Raw genomic sequence first — 19,496 nt, 5'->3', positions numbered from 1 at the left:
CGGCCCCACACCGGTACAACCACGCAAGCAGAAAGGCTGGGACGTCACCCACCGTACATGTGAAACAATACGCATTGGAAGTAGGGCCAAACCTCTCCGACCGTTTCTTTCAAGCTAAAAACTGGATCTAGAAGCAAATACACAAGGACCTGTGGGTGCCCGATAGAGAAGAGAGCACAAGTTTGATAGTCAACTAAAAAAACGTAACAAAAGCATGCTTCTGAGCTTCTAAAAAGTGCTTAATCCATGATACACACCCTTAGCTCAGCCCCAGAGGGGTGCAGAGGCCTAATGACTAGTACTACAACCGAAATAGAATCGATTCAGGTAAGGCAATGAAATATAGTGTGATTACACAGACCCAAATTAATCTCCTAATAAAGAACAGTTCCCATTAGTCTTTCAATAACAAACCCACTGTCACGACTATGGCAACATTTCTTAAACCTCTGAATCAGAACGTGTGTTTTTGTACTTTATTGTAGCTTTTATATAAAAAAATTTCATTTGAGGACTTTCAATTTGTGCCAATCGCTTCATAAGTTCATTAGTTTACAAATGATTGCAACAACCCGTTAATAAAATGGAACACCTAAAAAGGTTTTTAGTATTTTAAATAACTTCAAGCTTCATAGTGCGGCTCTTCTTGTTAAGGAGGTTGAGCCAACAAGTAGCAGGAACAGCCCAGCAAGTTCTGATGCCCCAGTGGAAGTGACTAGTTACAAGGTTTCATTGGCACAGCCTTGCTCTGCTTAAGAAAAAAAAAAAAAAAAAAAAAGAGAGAAAACAAACAAAAAAACCCCCAACCAAACCAAACCAAATTAACAAAACCTAAACAAAGAGCATCTTTTCCAAGAAATAGTTCATATTCTCATACAGCCATGAAAAATGTTTAATGACTTAACATACATGTGTTTTACCTATATCATTAATTTGGAAATACTACAAATGCTGTCGTTTTAGACCAGAAAAACTACTGTGATTTGCAAGACCTGACATTTCCTAAAACAGTATTAAACAACGTATTAAACTTCTTGGCTTTAAATGAAACGATACAACGCAAGTCTCTGCAGTCTGCATTCTGCAAAAGGTAAGAAATACACAAAAGTGTGTGAACAACTCACTCCTACTGAATGATCTTTAGTAACTCAACAGCTTGCTGTAGGGAGCTTATGCTTTCAAATAAAAAAAAGGGAGAAGGGAGGGCATGGCCCAAATATGCTTAATCCGTAAGAACAAATACGGCAAAGGCCCAAACTGCTCAGTCCAGATACCTAAGAAGAGCGGAATGGTAAGGCTGTAACTTATACTTTACGTGTCAGTTGACAGATTATCCACTAACTTATCTAATAGCTAAAGTCTTCAGTACAGCTGTTATAGGGGCACTCGTAGCTTGAGTCTGTGTGTTGGAAAACATAAAAAAGAGCTTGTTTTGTTGACATTGGTCCAGGAAAACAACAGTCCTCAATGTTAGCCATCTTCTTTTGGAGGAGTGTACCAGCCTACAGAGAAGAAAGAAATGTGTTAGACACCGACACCGCTACATCAAGACAATCTTCCCATCTTACACTCTCTTTGTGAGAGGTGGAAGCCTAATACGGCTCTTCCCTTCCTTCTTAAAGCAGCCCAGGCTCAGTGAGACTCAGTGCCCCCAATGCCAGTGGTCTGCTGTGGGAGCTAAAGCACGCGACACGTTCCAGCTTCCGACCCGCAATTTGGGCATTAGAAGTAAATACTTCCAAGTTTGGGGGGTTTTGTGGCAGCAGCTCTCCTGAGCTGGACAAGCTGGACATCAGCGGAGGAAGCTGTTGAAGGAGGAGCATTGCTGTAACAAAACGGAATGGAATAGAGGTAAAACGCCCAAGTCCTCAAGCCACTTCATGCACAGACACACAAACACGACTACACAGGGATACTTGTATATAAACCCCATCTTGTGTACTGAAGAGTTCGGCATGCACAAGCGTTTGAACAGTTTATCCTCCCTCTGCAAATCCTGCTGTAGAAACAGGCTCAGAAATGTCAGCTGAACAACTTGTCTCCTGATAGGATTTGGCATGTTTAGCAGTTGAATCATACCCGATCGAGTGTGCATAGTTGTTTTCTAGCCACCTCCAGATCTCCAGTCTTAATTCTCCCAGCCCCTATTGTAAAAATTCCTCTATTTTTTTTGTACAGTGAATACAGGGCCTATTTTATCATCCCAGAGAACAGGTAGCAGCTATTAAGTTAAAGATGCCTTTTGCAACAGCAATAACTGTCACTGCAACTGTCAATGCTTTGTGTACAGCTCCTGATGCAGCAGTAATCACCGAAGTCAAGGCTAGCACATCGCTTTAAGTATACAGTCAAAGCAAAAATGAAAAGACTCAGTTAATGGCAAGATCAAAATACCGTAAAATTGGAAAGCATTTTTAAGTTGTTATCTTTCTCTTTCTTGGGAGGAAGATCAAAGTAGTATGTTCGACTGCAGGGGTAGGGAAACTGAGGTGCTCACCAGGGTCACGCCGAAATATGTCGTCAAATTCAGAACAATGTGAATTCTCAGAGAACACTGTGTCCAACTTGGATCAAAGAACACCACAGAAGTGGTAACTAGGACTAACTCCCTCACCTTAAGACCAGGGTACAAATTCTGCTGACTACTTTGACATAACATGTAAGCCACTTAAACGTCTTAAGCCTCAGGTCATTTGTTGTCCTCTCATCCTGGCACAATGAATTCAATTACACCTGAAACCCCTGAATACCTCTTGTATGCAGCTGAGAGACCATTAACTGGCTTTAAATAGGGTAAAAGAAAAAAAAAGTTTCTCTTCCACTTCTATTGTACAGTTTTCCAGCCAGCACACTTCACTTGGACTTTGTGTATTTTTTAGTCTCTGGTCTTTCTTTCCACTTTATCTCTTCCTTAATGATTACTACTACTAAGGTCTTGCCACACAGAGCTAAAGCCTTTCCAGGGCAAGAGGCACACTTCCAGCAAGTACTTCACTAATAAATAAGACACTTTAAAAACTACAGTAACAATAAAACTCCTAGATTGACTGGCTGAAAAAGAAAACTACCTTTCAACAGCCAGTAGGGATACGTGGAACACTCATGTAAGCTGGAAAAGCTGCAATGATTGTTAGTCAAGTTACTTTAAGCGCTATTGTCTTCTTAGTGCAAGATGAGAAAAAGGGAACACCATTTATGGTCTTCCCAAGCCAACAAAAGACATCCTGGAACTTCAAGTTTTACTGTGGCCAAACACCAATTCCCAGGTTGCTGTGCAGACAAGAATGAAGAAATACATACCATTTTTCTCGTGTATTTGTACTAGTGACTTATAGGACTGCTGTGCTCTTGCTAGATTATATTGATTCTGAAAGAAGAAAAAACATATAAAAAACTGCATGTAGACATTCAAGGCTTAAAAACAGTTTTATGAAGAAACACTACGGTGGCTTTTATGAATAAAATCCATGCACAATGTTACCAAGTTCCTGGTTGTTACGTACAAGATTTTCAGGACAAATACCATTATTTTCTCATTTCTCTGTCATGACAGTAATAATTTGTACACCCCCTGCTGCTGGAAAGGCCCCCCCCACCAGAAGGTTCAGAACCTACGTAAGTCAGAAGAGTGGGCAACCGGATCAGCGGGCTTCAGGCGATCCCCACTGCAGCTCTGCCCTGCTCAGCTGACCCGCTACCCGGTCAGGCATAATCATGACCATAACCATTTACACCTTACCTAGCTCACCGTTCTTAAATCAGAACTTTAAATGTTAAAGTCAATGAAATTTTCATCTGGATGCCAGTTTTTAACATCCTTTGAAACCTGCATTTAGTGCTTCAGTCTTTTAAGTTAGGGCCCATGACCAGCATGCACACTTGCACTGAATTAACCATTTCCATTAATGCTGAATGGCTACCTCAGAAGTATTTGACACTATTATTTTTCACTGTCTCATGAAACTGTGCAGGTGTTCAGTCCAGCAAAAGGAGGAGCACTTCTTAACATCAGTGTACATGATCGCAGCAGTCAGGCTGTCATCCAGAGCCCTTCTCAGAGCCACAATTTTCAAATCCTCCTGATGCCTGGATCTGAACCCTCCTTCCTTCTTCCCACCGCAAATCTGGGGATAGCACCAGTCTAATTATTTCCACACCCTGCCCATCGCAAGGTTTTATCCCTCTCATACATTCATCATTTCTTAACAAACTCATAGCTCATATATGCACTAGACACCAAGATAAATCAAAATGCAAATAAATTTTGCAATGACAATTTTGTCTTTAAGCACCTTCTATGCAAGCCAGCAAAGAAATGGAAGCCTAACAGTAATCTGTGTAACTGATACACACAATGCACTTACCTTATTGGCTCCAAACTGCACTCTGGCTTTTCCTTTGACTAAAGTGGCATTGATCTGCATGATGACCGATTCTATTGAATAGGCACTGCTCCAGCCCTGGAGGAAGAAGGAAATATTTCCATACAACACTTACTTGCTTCTTGTGCTCACCTTGCAAATTTATCTTGGAGTGTGTGCTTTGAGGTTTTGCCGGCTTTTTTTCCTCCTGCACTCTGGTTTTAGTTTTAACTACTTGTTAACAACTTTCATTTTCCAGAGAAAATCTGGAAAGTGATATACTTTACAGGGATATACAGTATTAGTACTAAGAACTTGTGGGAAAAATGAAAAGGTTGAATCACACATTTCCCAAATACAGAAACAAGAAACCCATTATTACAGCATTTATACATTTTCATCAACATCACAACAGAAATTACTTCTTCTAGTAAGAAGCACAAAAGGCTGTTATCTAATGAAGCCATTGAGTGAGCTATAACAATTATGCTCCCACGAAAACTAATGCTTATTTCTGGCACTGCTTTACCTTTCAGGGTTCAGAAACGTTTCTGCCAGAGCCTGCAAATAGTTACTTCATTCATTTACTTGTTTTAAAGAGAAAACCAGTCACTCTGCCTACACAAGAGTCATCTATGCCTAGAATCTCCTGTGTTCCTCACTTCTCCACAGCTGACTTCATGCAGTAGCAGAGGCTTCTGGAAAAGAAAACAATGTCTTGCTCCTCAGAACTCACTCTTTAAACTGGCTTCCTCCCAGAAATTCTGAGAATTCAAAGGTGATGTGCTCTTACTTCTTGCCTCTTCTTCAGACCTCTTGCAAGCCATCCAAGGCAGAAAAGAGGACCTGACACAAGGTCAGCAAGGCAAATCTTGTGAGACTGAAGTTTATTCCACCACATTCCCTTTGGAGTGTGTAATTTATTTCCCACGGGGATTCTTCAACTGAGGGGAAACCTATTTTCATTATTTTACACATGCTCTGTTATTATTCAGGTAACTGTGTTCACCTGTTTAGTAAGAAGTTCCATGCATAATGCACCTCCACCTAGGACATACCTAGAAACAAACATGAAAGAAAACATATCTGACACCAGCAGCTAGTAAAAACATGAAGCTGTTCACAGCACTTTAAGCTTCTGCAGGCTAGTTTGTCATTTTTTTTGTTCACATAAAGCTGAAATGTCCTTTAACCACTAATGTACTGTAACGAGTTAGCCATACTATAGTGATGCAAAGAAGGTAAGCACTGGGAGACTCCCCCCCACCAAAAAATACCTGCGCTACACACTTTGTTAAAATCAGTGACCAAGGTAATGTGCACAACTGTTTGCACAACTGTACACAGACCATGCAAAGAAGGCTGCTTGTCACGGCTACACTACGTATACGTAGTACGGGCACACAGTTATAAAAAAAACTAAACCACTTCTGCAAAGAGATCGTACATAATTCCAGACAATGTAGGTGCACCTCTACATCTGGGATACGAGATAAAGCACATCTTCACTTGCCCTTTTCCTATAAACCACTTTCTAATTTCAGCCACACTTCACCACGCAGTGTGCTGCAGTCACAGCGGGGCTCAGCAGCCAGAACGCCTGGTCATCACAGAACCAGAACCGAGGGCATAGAATTTACCACTCCGAAAATGTAGTCTCCCTTATGATCCAGACATTCAAACAATGTACATCTGTACAACATTCACAGGGAAACAATCACTGAAAACCTCTGTAGAATGAAAGAAAGAACGGCCCAGAAGTTCAGGCACAACAAAACTAGAATCCAAATGAGTTTCCTGTTGTCTGGCACTGTTTACCGTTTCAGTAGCAGCAACAGTCAGGAACACTACTGAACTGGACTAACCATTTCTTGACTGCAGAAAAGGCACATAGCAATTAAAATCACATCAGCATCAGCACAAGCTACCACAGACTGCATTTTCAAATGTACAGGTATAATTTCCTGTCAGCAAGAGATGTATAAAAGCCTTGGAAAGTGAAGTTCATTTTCTCTCCATGGAAATACACAAATTTCCATGCCATGGATAGCTCTTCAAACATGATTTAGATGATTTTTTGAGCACAGTGTCAATTAAATTTAGTATTTTTGGATTAGCATTTGAGGAGTTTCCAGACAAAAACTTTATGGCAGCGTTACTAGTGAGTCAGTTAAGACTGCACAGAAAATTTAAGGCAACACAGGGATCAAGAATCCCTTCAAAGCACCAACTCAAAACACCCCACAATAGGAGAGAAGTAACAACAGTGATGCACAAAGAAGCCAATTCTTGAACAACGAAGCAGGCACAGGTCTTTCCATGCCAGACACACACTAAGCAATTCCATGAAGAACTGCATCTGACTGTTAGCCTAATGCCAGTTCATACAAGCTTGAGAACCAAGTTGCCATATCCCACTTTGAGCTCTTTACCCAACTCAAGGTCTGCAGCAGCTCCTGTCTATGTTTAGTAGAAATTTCTTGAAGTCTACATGGTAGTCTCTGCAAACACAGCCAACCAATCTCAAGTTGTAACATTTCTATCACAAAGTAAAATCTGTGTAAGGCAAGTGAAACTTACCCTCCCGTCAGCACAGGAGATACCACTCGCACAAAGGGAGGATCAAAAGGGAAGTTATCCTGAAGAGAGCAACAGAAAACATGTTATGAAACATACTGTGAAACTGTATTCCTATCCAGCCTTATTTGGCAAATTGCATTTAAAACAGTTAAATTGTTCAGTTCTATAAAAGTCACTTTTCCACAGCACTGGCTAAAAAGCAATTTTTGCGAAGCTTAAGTGCCAAGTTGAAAGTTGACTTTTTTTTTTGATTTTCTTTTAAATGCCACAGCTCCATCTTTACCCAAGTAATAGCTGACAGTCATTCCAGACACTTTCTACAGTAAGCTACAAATTTAATTACAGCATTTCTTCCCACAGACACATACCTTAAAAGAGAAGTTGAGTAAAATGTATTCTACACCTTCTTTTTCTTTTAAGACCTGAAGATCACTATGCAGCGGGCTATCAGGATCAACTCTATAAAAAGAAGCAGGGGCGAGATCCTAGATGAAGTTAATGTTTTCACTGTCTGTAAACAGTACTTACTCTTAGAGAGCTCCTTTATGTATTTTCAGTTTACAAAGTGTAATTTAAGGTGCACTGTAGAAAATTCTTGCTCCCTTTACAAAGTAAAAGCTTTGCTGCGAGATCACTGCAAGCTATGCAATGCATACATTCCCAACGCTATCAAGTGTTACTTGAACATGTTTAGCATAAAATAACCTGTTTATTTGAAAACAGCAACTTTGATTCTCTTCAGTTCACTGGAGATGTACGTTCCATGAAGAGTGGAAAAAAACAGGAAGACTGCAGAGCTCTAGTTTTCAGTGCACAGTTAGTGAATCCTTTATGGACTATCTGATCACAGTTCTGTATCAGCTGCTAAAAGTAGTGGCCACTAGCAAAAGTACTGAAGCCAGCAGCTTCTGCTCAGCACGTTGCAAAACGCCTAGACATTAATTCAAACACTACTGGGTAAATCCCACTCAGGTCCTGACACTCCAGAGACCAATCAAAAAACGCCTGCGGCAAGCCAAAAGCATGCATGCTACAGGCGAAACCGCAAACTTATTAGAGCTCATTTCAGAATTGCTTGAGCAGTTTGTCCCCATCCCACCTATGGGAAGCTGTTTCGGAACAAAATCTCCCAGTGCTTACAAACCTATCATTTCCAGCCATAGCTTGTAGTAGGGCAATTCAGAGTTACTTGTTCTAGTAACAATATTGTTCCTTAGAACAGGCTCTTTTCTCTCCAACATTTACCCCCTCAACTAGTCTGCACACAGTTCATTTGTTTTCAGATGCTTTTTGCTGGGATAAACAAACGCAATACTTCTTATCTTCTCTCAGCCATTCTGGAAGTCATTTGCTTCTTTGTGGAAGGCAGAAAATCCAACCTGTTCGCAGCACTTGAAAAGAGGTTTCAAGATGCCGCACAGCAGTTTGAGCGCTTTGTTACAGAAGCACTTTATAGGCAAGGCATCCTGCAACATGGCACAGATTTTTCTGGTAGACATCATTCCTACCAGTTTCAGCTTCAAAACATTCACATGCCTAGAATTACACTAAGAAGGAAAGAAAACTGTTTCAGCAGCTGGTGACAGTCCTACAAGTCTTAACCACTAGGACAAGGCAACAATTCCTACGGCAGGTCAACTACCGTGCTGAAACAGCTTACGTCCTTATTCATCCTGACATATCTGAACTCGTGGAAGTTCTTTCATCCTTTGCCATCTTTTGCAGCCACCCAGCCTAGTTTGGAAAGGTTTTTCCTTCCTACAGGTTATCTGGTAGAATGATGGCAGATGATCCTGTTACCAGGAATAATTTCAATGTAATACCTCTAGAACTGAAGTTATTGGACTATGGACACAACAAGTTATCATCTAGTACACACAGTGAAAAGCAGTACAGAAGAGAAGACAAATAAGTTACGTAAGTCCTAATTACATTATACCTAAAAGTTTCAGTCCTATGTGTTTGCTCAACTATAGAAGAATTAACGACACTAAGACAGCTCGGCTTCTTCTTACATCTTGAATTAAACTCAAAGTTCCATTTTCTTGAAATTAAAAACAAAACTAAAAAAAACCCATGTGTACAAAAACTGTAGACAAAATATTTCATCATTTAGGGTTTTGAGAATTGAACAGTAACGAAAGCTACTGTAATAAGCACTGTGTCGGCTATGCAAAGCTCAAACACTACAGTTCAACCTCTGTACGCATCTCTGTATACCAGAATTGTAGCCATCACACAACATTTTATGCACTCCTGCTAAGGCTTCTCATTTATCCAACTGAGAATCTCTGCAGCAATAATAATACAGATTCTTCAGAACATGAAAAAGACTTCAGTAACTTACTTTAGAAGCTTAACGTGCCATTCATACAAGCTGTCATTTACCAGTTCCACTGAATATATACCTGTAGAAATATATAGAATTAATTACTCACTAAAAGTTTAACAAGGTAAAGTTTAGCAAAAGCTTTCTTCACTTTTAAGTACAAACACTGTCAGTAGATGTAAGCAATTGGTAAGATACTGAGATGCATCCTTCCTCCAACAGCAGAAGTACTTCTGAGCAACTACAAGGAAGAAGTGTTTCACTTCTGTGAAAAAAAGTCCACGTGAATCTAAATACTTTTCTGACTTGTAACAGCTTCCCCCCTCCCAATTCCTCTTCAAACTTTTCACAGCTGCAACTCCAGCTTGCTTAGCACTCAGTATGCTTTACACTCAGCACATGGCCAACATGCCTTTAAAACTCTTAACACACAGTCTGCATTTTTAGCATTGTACTTCACGGGTTTTCGTCAGTAACGGCAGACAAGGACTGGACACTGTATGGAGTGGAAATCTCCCAAAAAAGATGGCACTGCATTGAATGAAGCACATTCCCAACAGCTGACCAAAGCAGCCAGAAAGATGCATTGAAAGAATACCCATCTCTGGAGGCCAGCTGGTGATTTTCAGCAGTCTATTTTGTTTTAAGCATGTTAAATAATAGTTATGCATTTCACTCAAAGGGAAGGATGAAGGGTTATCTGCAGTTTTCTTGTCTATTCAAGCTGCCTCTCTGCAGAGGTTCACAAGCAGCTCAGGAAAAAAGCAGTAAAACTTTAGCCATCAGGTAAGACTTAGAAAGTGCTATCAGGGATTTTCAAAGTCTGATCTTTTCCCCCCCAGACTATTCATGTATACATGCTAAACACTTGGGCTAATATTTAACGGCGTATCTGTTGCTGACACAATTATTTGGAAGATATATGCAAATCAGGAATCTGCCTAGGATTTCTGAAGGCTGAACAACCAATAGACTGCTGGCACCACATTCTCTCCAAGGAATTACACTATTCACTGCTGAGTTTCATTATTCTAGAATACATTATCTTGCAGATAAAAATTTAAGCGTACCTGGGGGAACGGATGCCACTTCAATCTGTACAGACACCTGTTTCTAAAGCATTCCAAAACTTAGCAAAGAAGGTGAAGAAACTACGCTTGATTTTCCTTACCACAGTGCCACAAACAAGTGGGTACTGCAGCCAAGATCTTGATTTCAAATTTTTCTAAGTCTAGGACAACACAGTAGACCTGAAAACTTATCACTGTGCTCTCAAGGTCCTTTTTAATCAGCAGCTGGTTCAGAGATATCACACATTTCTGTTCAAGGATGAACAGCAGGGGCTAAGAAGTTCTTTACTCAATTTTCCACATCCAAATACCCTATTTTCTGAACTGCTCTTAGAGGAAGCAGAATTATAAGAATTTCGATTTGTATGTAACAAAAGGAGTTAACATTCAGAACTCTGCTCGTTGTCAACTCCCATTAATGATGAATTTATTCCACTGTTGTATTGAGAACATTTTCTTCTACCTACATCCAAAAGGGACTGAAGACTGGAAGAAGCAGCCTCTCGTTACTTTGGCTTTGGCACCTAGCACGAGTATAAAATATTTGTTACAGACAACAGAACGAGTTACAGTATGGATTCTGCCAACAGCCCAAGCAACAGGAGATCACAAGAGAATTTCCATCACCTTGTTTATTCTCTAAGCCTCTCGCCCTATTCCTGCATCCCTGCCATCACCTTAAAAGCCCTGCTTTTACCGAAATTCACGTATCCATCCCTCAGCATCAAAGCCTGCATGTTTCGCCAGTTTCCCCAACCGAACAATTTTTGCTAGTCTTAAGAGCTGTACTGCACCTAAACCAGAAGTTCTGAAAGGGTTCTTGAGAGAGACGCGCACAGCTCAGGGTTGACAAGAACGCACCTTAACAGAACAGCAAGCTACTTAAACCAATCTTCCAAGCACCCAGATTTTGAGCTGAATAGTATCTGTATGTCCTCATGAACAGCAGCAGCTGCAGGGTTGCTCACTGTCTTGATAAAGAAGCTTAACACTACCCAAAGCTGAGGCAGCTTCACTTGTTTGTTTTTAATAGTCAAGAGGTGTTATTTGGAAAAAGCTCATGTACTTCTTTTATTAATGTAAGCAGTAAGAGGGGGGAAAAAAATCACTGTCAAGAAGAATTTATCTGATTAGTATAAGTTTCTGAAAGGTCCTTAATGTGAAGAAGGGAATTAAGGTTTTTTGTTTTATTCCTCTAAGAGGCCATCGCTAGAGGTGATGAAGTAAAAGCACACAGAACCATGAAGCAAGCCAGAAATTAAGAGATGAAAAGAGAAAAACAACTCCTTCCAAAACAGAAGCAATGTCTTAGTTATAGCAACCTTACTACAACTAGAAGTAAATCCCATACAGTCTTTGAATAGAAGTAGTGAGTTGAAGTCACTACATATGAACAGAGAAGACTTCATTTAATATCTCAATATTCTCTGTTCCTCTCCCTCCCTCCCTCCCCATTCTCCCAATTATGCGAAGGCCTTTGTGATTTCTTCCATATGAACCAACTGAACCTCCACCTTCATATCTGGAGGACTCCTGTTATCAACACAGGTTAACGAAACTCTGCTGAATTTGTAGCAGAATACCTTTATTTAGTGGAGTATTTTTTCCTTCTGCTAGCTGCTAAGAAAATGGTTTTCTGTTTGTTTTTAAGAGTAGTTCTTCTCCTAGGTTTTCCAAGTAGATGAGCAACTTTCCTGTTGACAGCAAGCTTGTAGTCACCTTTTACCTGAACTCCAAGAGTAATATTTCAATCACTAAAGGAATTTCAATTCTAAAACGGATACTGCCTTGAATACAGACCCATAGTTGTGGTCCTGACAGTGTTTTTAAACTGTTTTATAAAAAAGCAGCATTTAACAGAAACAAATTTAAAAGACTATTACTACAAGTCTTATTTATTTCAGAAGTCCTAGTGTTGTCCCTATTGTCAATCCTGAAAACAGGTAACCTCACACACACTATATAATGCAACCCTTATGCAACTAAAAAGCAGTCTTAGATTTTCAGACTTGTATTACAAAAACCTGAAAGCAGTGTTAAATTACCTTGCAACAACTACTAGAACCTTTTAGTTTCACAATGGTTCCCTTTATGTGTTAATAGTTAGAAATTAAGTTATGAGGAAAATGAACCATGGAGCAGGTACTCACAACAAAGATCACATTAAAAAAAGCCAAATATGTGCCATGCCCCCGCTCACATGGTGACAGTTACCTAAGAAGACAGAACTAGGCGATAAAGGCAGTTTTGTGCCAGGGAGAGGAACCAATACTTAAATTCATTCAAGTCCTAAGACTAAATGAAGCCATCAGGAATAAATCTAGGTAAGTTTTGTAACAACCAACATCACGTACTCCCAAAATTTAACAGATGTATCAGTAGGACTGTATTTCAAAGCAAGACTGCCATCGCTTTTGTAGTGTCAACCCCCACCTGACACTTTACCCTACTATCATATTTTAGATATTAACATGAGGCATCCAGTTGCAGTGTTTTTACACATTCCTGAGTCATAACCTAATGAGTTACTATACTCACCCTTCAGTTATCTCAACTTTCTTTAGTTTAGCAAAATTTAATTTTCCTCATCATTTATAGCATCCTTTCCTACATCAGTGTTTTGCAACCAGTGAAGATTTGCTATTAATCTAAAACCAAGAAATGGCATTATTAAGCAACCTAAATCTTTATCTCCAACTACACCTACTGCAGGGGCTCCTGGTTGTGCCTCAAGCAGTACCACTACCTGATTAAACACTACACAGTCTTTGCTGTCAAGCAGATTTGCTTTACCCAGTCTTTCTTCTAACCACAAAAATGAACCCTGAAGTTCATACATAAGCAGTAAAGTATCTCTCAAGACTTAATACAGATCTATTTCTAGGCTCCTCCTTAGACCCAGTAATCCACTCTTTATTGGATAGATGGTGATCAGGCCATACTAGCAAGCACTCAGTTACAATAAAGCTTAAAAGAAGTAGTAGACTACATTAGATAAGTGCTACGTTACCTAATCAAATTCATATTTCAGACATTTTACCACCCTAAAAGTAAATATGGTGTGTGGGCTGAAACAGGCAGGATGCAGAAACAACCACAAACCCCGACTGAAATGCAAAGAGTAGATTTATTCTGGCTACCTGAGAATCGGAGGAATCTTTGCAGCAGCCCCCGGATGAGGCCCGCAGGCAGCGGTCACACAAGCAGCGGCGCAGGCACAAGGAGGTCTCTCCTTGCCACAAGGCGAGGGGTATTTATCCCACTGCTTTGTTGTGTTTTACTTGCTGCTCTGCCTGAGTTCCCAGGACTCACAGGACAGCTTTGAGGGCAGCAAAGTGAGAGATGCCCCCGCGTCTATCCCAGGCCCCTGTTATCTCAGCGCGGGTGTGCTGCTTGTCGAGCACCCAGGCCCAAGCAGTAATCCAGTGTGATGTCTGTGCTTTCCGACACCTCGGGTGCAAGTCACTTGAGCGTACCTACAGTCCTCCTCGTCCATCTTCCGCTATATCCTTACATACAGCAAATCAAAACAGGAGCCTACGGTCTCTTCAAGTCTGTCCTTTTACACACAAATTAAAATGCCGCAGCCAGCAATTAAGATTTATGTCCACTAGAAATAAACCAAGGGAGAAGTTCAGAAAAGTACAAGATAAAGGATTATAGCTTACACTGACTTTCTAAGTGGCATTCCTCCTGTTCCCACCATGGCCAGCCACAGGTTCTCATACTTGGCTGCAGTGATGGAGTTGTCTACTCAGTCATGAACAGCTGACTCAATTGTCAGCTAACAGGAGTAAAACTTGCCTGAAACCCACCTCATTTCTTTCTCTTGTCTGGTAACAGACAACTCAATATACTGATTCCTTCGCCCAGCTGGCTTAGATACAGCTCTTATACAGAGCAAATAGAACAGCCAACCACTTACATACCTAAAAGCTAATCAGTGTTTGTTATTCAATCAAATTTAAAAGACAAGTTTCTTTTCTACTGCCATTTGTATCCTTATTCCAAGGAATACACAGTGCTCAGGATCAGATTAACACTATCACAAAATAATACGAGTAACAGCAGTGCAATTAAGGTTAACTTCTGTATAATAACAAAACTTTCTGCTGTTGAACACAAATACCTCTACGGCAAGCATATTCTTGTAAGCAGTACCACCCACTGGCAGTGGTCAAACCTTTTGCCCTATGTATCTGGAAAGCTGAATTTCAGGTAGCTCTGAAAACTCAAGAAATCCCACAGTCCCACAGGAGTAATCCTGAGTTGCTCTTTGTAGTCATCTACCCCAAGAGCATTCTCGCAGTTACACCGACCCTACAAAGCTTTGCATAACAAAAAGCAAGAACATTTTAGACTATATGTATTCCAACTCTTTTCCCTCCACAAATACGCTATTTTATGTAATGAAATTTAAGTAAGTACCTGTATCTGTATTTTTATTTTTTATACATACATACATACACATACACACACACAGAGATGTATATACATACATATTACAACAAAACACAGAAGGAAGTATTTGCCAAGACAATTCTTTTAAGGGGCTTTTTAAGAAAGGAAATCTGAAGCATTTTACCTGTTTTATAACTCTGTGATCTATATATATCCCTGAGTTCTTTCATAAGTCGATCTGAAGCCTGAACTGACCCAGAGACCGCACCCTGAAACAAACAAAAAAGATGCTAAGTGAAAAGTAGTATTTGCATCAAACAGCTTTACTTCCATTACAAAATTACACTAACTAATATTTTAACTTCTGTATTAGTATTAGGTTTTTGAAAAGTTACATATTCTAGTGAGCAAAGACTCCTTAAAAGAAACAAGACATTCCCTCTAAAGCAGCACATGGTACAGATGATACAAACTTTTAATCAAGGTACAACAGACATTTTTTCTATAAAGGAGTTTAATTGCTTTGGCATTTTGATTTCCAAGATGAATCCACACTACATTTCTAATGGAAAAATCTCCTTTTACTTCTGCTCTTACGTAATAAAAAAGGAAGAGTAAGACTAATCCTAAGAATGAGCTTCCGCACAGAAGGTTTGACTGTTTTCTCAGCAGTACATTTTTATTTGGTTGTCAAAAAAGGTACAGGAGTTGGGAGGTATTGACAACACCTACATTGAGGAAGACTAAGGTAAGTAAACCTCAAAATACCAAATTCTCTGTTGTGATTTTGCATAGTTCTTGCAGTCTATGCAACCAGGGCAGAAATCTCTCCTACTCTTTTACAGCTCAGTTCTGTACTTCTCAGCATCTCAAAGTGACAGAAAACTTAGCATGCAAGTTCTGAACCTGATAGTTCAGCCTAAGACACAATGCTACAGGAAAAAGAAAAAGGATACTTTTAAGTGGCATGCATATACAATATAACTGGCTCTAAAAACCACCAGTTTTTAATGAATTAATAAATGCGCTAACTACTAATTAACTGAGGGCTACTTGTATCAACAACTGCTCCACTGGATGTATTCTGCACACATCCCCAACGCTGACAGTGCTGTGACTTTGGTATTAACTTTGCCTCGATTTTCTGAGCTTTAAAGTGAAGAGAGAACTTTTTTCTCTTACAAAATTAAAGTGCTTATTCAGAATAATGTGATCACCACAAGTACTTAGATTACTCTCTCCAATTCAATGCCAAAGCTAGCAGGAAAGATTTTGACATTAAACTCTAGATGTTACATGATTACACTGCTTATATATTCCACCTGAAATACCACTTTACTTTCAAAATTCTTAGAAAACAGAGATAAAAATTCAGGTTACAAGATTTAAAATACGAAAAAGGAATGAGGACTCCAAATATGTAAGGGAGCTATCACCCCAAACCCCAACCCTGTGAAACTCTGGCTGTCACCGGCAGCCAGTTTCCCAAAGGCAGAGATTATTTCATGAAACCCACGCAGCTCTCTGCTGCTGACCGGACTGCAGTCCCTCCCACCGAAATACAGCCTGTTCCTAAGTGCTGGTTCAGGCAGAGTGGGGTGGGAAAACAAACAACACGCCACCAAACACAAAAAAGCCCCTGCCTAGGACAAAGTTCAGTTCAGCCTCTCTATATGAGGTCCTGAACGAAGAGTTTGTGGGTCTGTTTTTCTAATCCATCTGAAAACGTGAAGGGCTGTGTTCCTTCAGTTTTCCTTTTAGACACTACGAACATCTAGAAACAGATCCTTTTTGGACAGAGGTATCAGAGAAGTATTTCTGGAGGAATCTGAAGCACCTACAACCACTCTCTAATACCTGAAACAACATCCCTGTTTGCCTGCAGTCAACAGTGACATTATACATTCTACAAGGTGTTAACTCTAGGATCAAATTGTTTCTTAATAAGGATTAAATATCAGTAATAGTTACTTGATGCTAAAGCCTCTTTGTCAGTGGCATCATAAAATATGCTTAGCTTCACACCGCACTCTGTAGACCTTTCTTTTAGGCTATTCATTTTCATATTCCACTGGATTTTATTATGCAGATTACTGAAAATTCCACTAGTGTTTCTTAACAGACGAGTATGACTAATGAACTTTGTAATTAAATATGCAAATAAAAGGCAACTCCTTTCACGTGCTTAAACAAAAGCTACATAAAAACAGGGTTCCAGACAAGTAATTTCTCAGTTTACTTAAGACAGAGCAGCACTGGACTGCCCATTCCTTACACAGCAGTATTATAGTTACACTTGCTACTCTAAAGAATTGACAGACTGCAAACCAGTAACCTATGATCCAAAGAAAAAGGCTTGCAAGCTTAACCTAAGAAGTTTAGCAGAGGAGCTTACTTTGCACGCTCTGAACTACCCTTGGTGCAAGCTGAAAAAAAAGCCTGCAGAGATTAACCGCTGTGCCTGATGGTAACCTTAATGCCAAACGCCACTGCTATGAAATCAAAGTCTTCATTCTGGTGTCACTTTGGGGTTTTCTCTAACTACGATTAAAGTGTAGTTTAGAAGAGAGTACTACCTGCATCACACCATTGCGTGATCGAGTAGAGCAGTGAGTTCAGTTTTGACTGTAAAGGTAATAAAACTAAAAACTTGAACTTTCACTACATGCAAGTTATAATTTCAAAGACTGAATTCAGATATAAATAACTTGAGAATCCTTCTAGACACGTGCAACTTGCCACTCCAAGGGAGATAAAGCTCCAATTTCTTCAGTTGTGACATCAAGACTTATAGTCACAACTGCCTTAGAAATAAGTGGTCAACCATAGAATCTGACAGGTATTTGTCACATAATACACACGAAGCTGGAAACTTCTCCAAGATAATAAAGTAATATCTAAAGTGACCCCAAAAGACCTAAACACAATTTTGCTCTACTGTCACTCAGTGACAATTTCTCAGCATTTCTGCTGAAGTACATTCCTGGAAGTTTGTAGACTTGTACTTACTTCAAGGATTAAACTGAAAATGGAAACGACACCTTAGACTCCATAAAATCTGAAGATGAAAGTGGAGACATTTGAGACTTCTAAAGGAAAGTGCATAAACTCCTCAGTCGGAAATGGAAAAAGCTAATAGCATTATCTAAATAAGAAAAGCACTAATCTCTAAAATGACTGCGGGGAGGAACCTCTGAAAAGCAAGCAGCAGCAAGTTGTTAAATATTTGAAGTTAATGATTCCAGTTCAAAGATCTTTTTTACTCCCAGCAAGCAAGTGGTTCTTTAAAGTCATTACAATGTTAAGAGGAGGATTAATTCTTGCTCCAAGTTACATACTGTACTGCAAGCCACATTTATTTCCTGATGCCAGCGAGAATAGGATTAGGGATGCTGCCAAGGAAGAAAACTCTTCTACAAAATTAGTAGATACATACTAACTTGTATAAAATACACAAACCTTAAAAACTCCTGTAACAAAAGCCTTGAGCAGGAGAAATAAAAAAAAACTATCTTAATCTGTTAGGAATATGCAAAAATGGGACTGCATGCAGTCCTCTCCCTAGGGAAAAACCTTTAGCATGACCTGTAACTTCAACCTGCATCTCAACCATGAGAAGAGAGGGTGACCTCTGGATTTGGGACGAAGAATACGTGAAGAAACTGAAAAGCCTTCAGGCTGCGTTGGGCACTAGTCACAGGCCTACATCAGGCTTTGCGTTCCCTCTTCCACCAAGAAGCATGTCAGTGGCATGGCTTTGTTCCGCCCTCCTGAGGAAACAAGGTGTGCCAAGAGCTGTTTGCGTGAAAAGCAGAATATGTTCAGCCACTACACTGAAGTTCGTGAAACTCATACTGTCCTTTAAGAAAATCCACGGTGAACGGCTGTACAGGTTTAAGTTTTGCACCATGTTAGCATACCGAGTGAGTTTCTGCTATCTTAGAGCACGTTTCATGTGTTCTATTTAAAGCCCCACGTTTTGGCAGCGTTGAGGGGCATTTAGGTGCTACTAGGTTAGCTCCTTCCCAGGTCAGTAGCGCGGCTGCAGTTTTCAGTTCTCAAGCACTTAGGAGTAAGCCCTCACAAGTCCTTTGAGAGCTGATGTAAGCAGCACAGCTATTTCTAGTGACCCACAAAAATACCACAGTTCCTCAGCAGCAGTTGAATACCCTGTTCCCTGGACTCAGCTGACCTTGTTTATGCATCAGCATCAACGAGACTGTCTTGGCATGAGAAACAGCTATTATGTAAGTTGAATCTGCTGTTGTCAAACAAAAAAACACAGCAGCGTTCATTTCAGCTCCACTAGATGCAGAGTGAAAAAGCAAAAGGAAAGGCAGTATTTGCCAAACGAGAAAGAACAGATTACAAAAGAAAATCTGCAGTTTTAAGAGGCTTTCCACACCAAGGAAGAATATTGACACTACAAAAATCTTGTTCTACCAAATTTTTAGATGATCCTGCCACTCAGGCAAGAGGATTTATTTTCTTTAACAATTCATCAGTTTTCACCATTACATCTGAATTATAAACACAGAAATATACAGAACCGCAACAGGAATCTTCTCAATTCTGAACAAATATTTAAGTTTAAAAAAAAAAAACAAACAACCAAAAAACCCACCCACACCAGTAAGTGACCACTGTGTTTATGGCTAGTTAAATTTTAAAACAGACTTCACAGCAAAAAGCAGTGTGGCACCTTGTTTACCTGCCTTTAAATACTGAAAGGATCACGTTCGGGCTTTTTTTGTT

The 19,496-nt window shown here is 39.9% G+C and overlaps 1 protein-coding gene across 1 annotated transcript in view; it reads right to left on the bottom strand.

Moving 5' to 3' along the window:
* Nucleotides 1-878: 878 nt before the first annotated feature.
* Nucleotides 879-19,496, bottom strand: part of UBE2Q2 (ubiquitin-conjugating enzyme E2Q family member 2) — a gene marked incomplete at its 5' end in the record, with an annotated part of 33,442 nt that continues 14,824 nt past the window's right edge. Inside the window, 8 exons of the mRNA XM_009868816.1 lie at nucleotides 879-1,502; nucleotides 3,301-3,367; nucleotides 4,365-4,460; nucleotides 5,371-5,419; nucleotides 6,942-7,000; nucleotides 7,310-7,400; nucleotides 9,289-9,349; nucleotides 14,926-15,010. Coding sequence (XP_009867118.1) covers nucleotides 1,471-1,502; nucleotides 3,301-3,367; nucleotides 4,365-4,460; nucleotides 5,371-5,419; nucleotides 6,942-7,000; nucleotides 7,310-7,400; nucleotides 9,289-9,349; nucleotides 14,926-15,010 — 540 coding nt within the window. The remainder of the gene's footprint in view (nucleotides 1,503-3,300; nucleotides 3,368-4,364; nucleotides 4,461-5,370; nucleotides 5,420-6,941; nucleotides 7,001-7,309; nucleotides 7,401-9,288; nucleotides 9,350-14,925; nucleotides 15,011-19,496) is intronic.

This window comes from Apaloderma vittatum, unplaced genomic scaffold (genome assembly GCF_000703405.1).
Source record: "Apaloderma vittatum isolate BGI_N311 unplaced genomic scaffold, ASM70340v1 scaffold18374, whole genome shotgun sequence".
Classification (NCBI taxonomy): domain Eukaryota; kingdom Metazoa; phylum Chordata; class Aves; order Trogoniformes; family Trogonidae; genus Apaloderma; species Apaloderma vittatum.
This window is presented reverse-complemented; position numbering and strand designations above follow the sequence as displayed.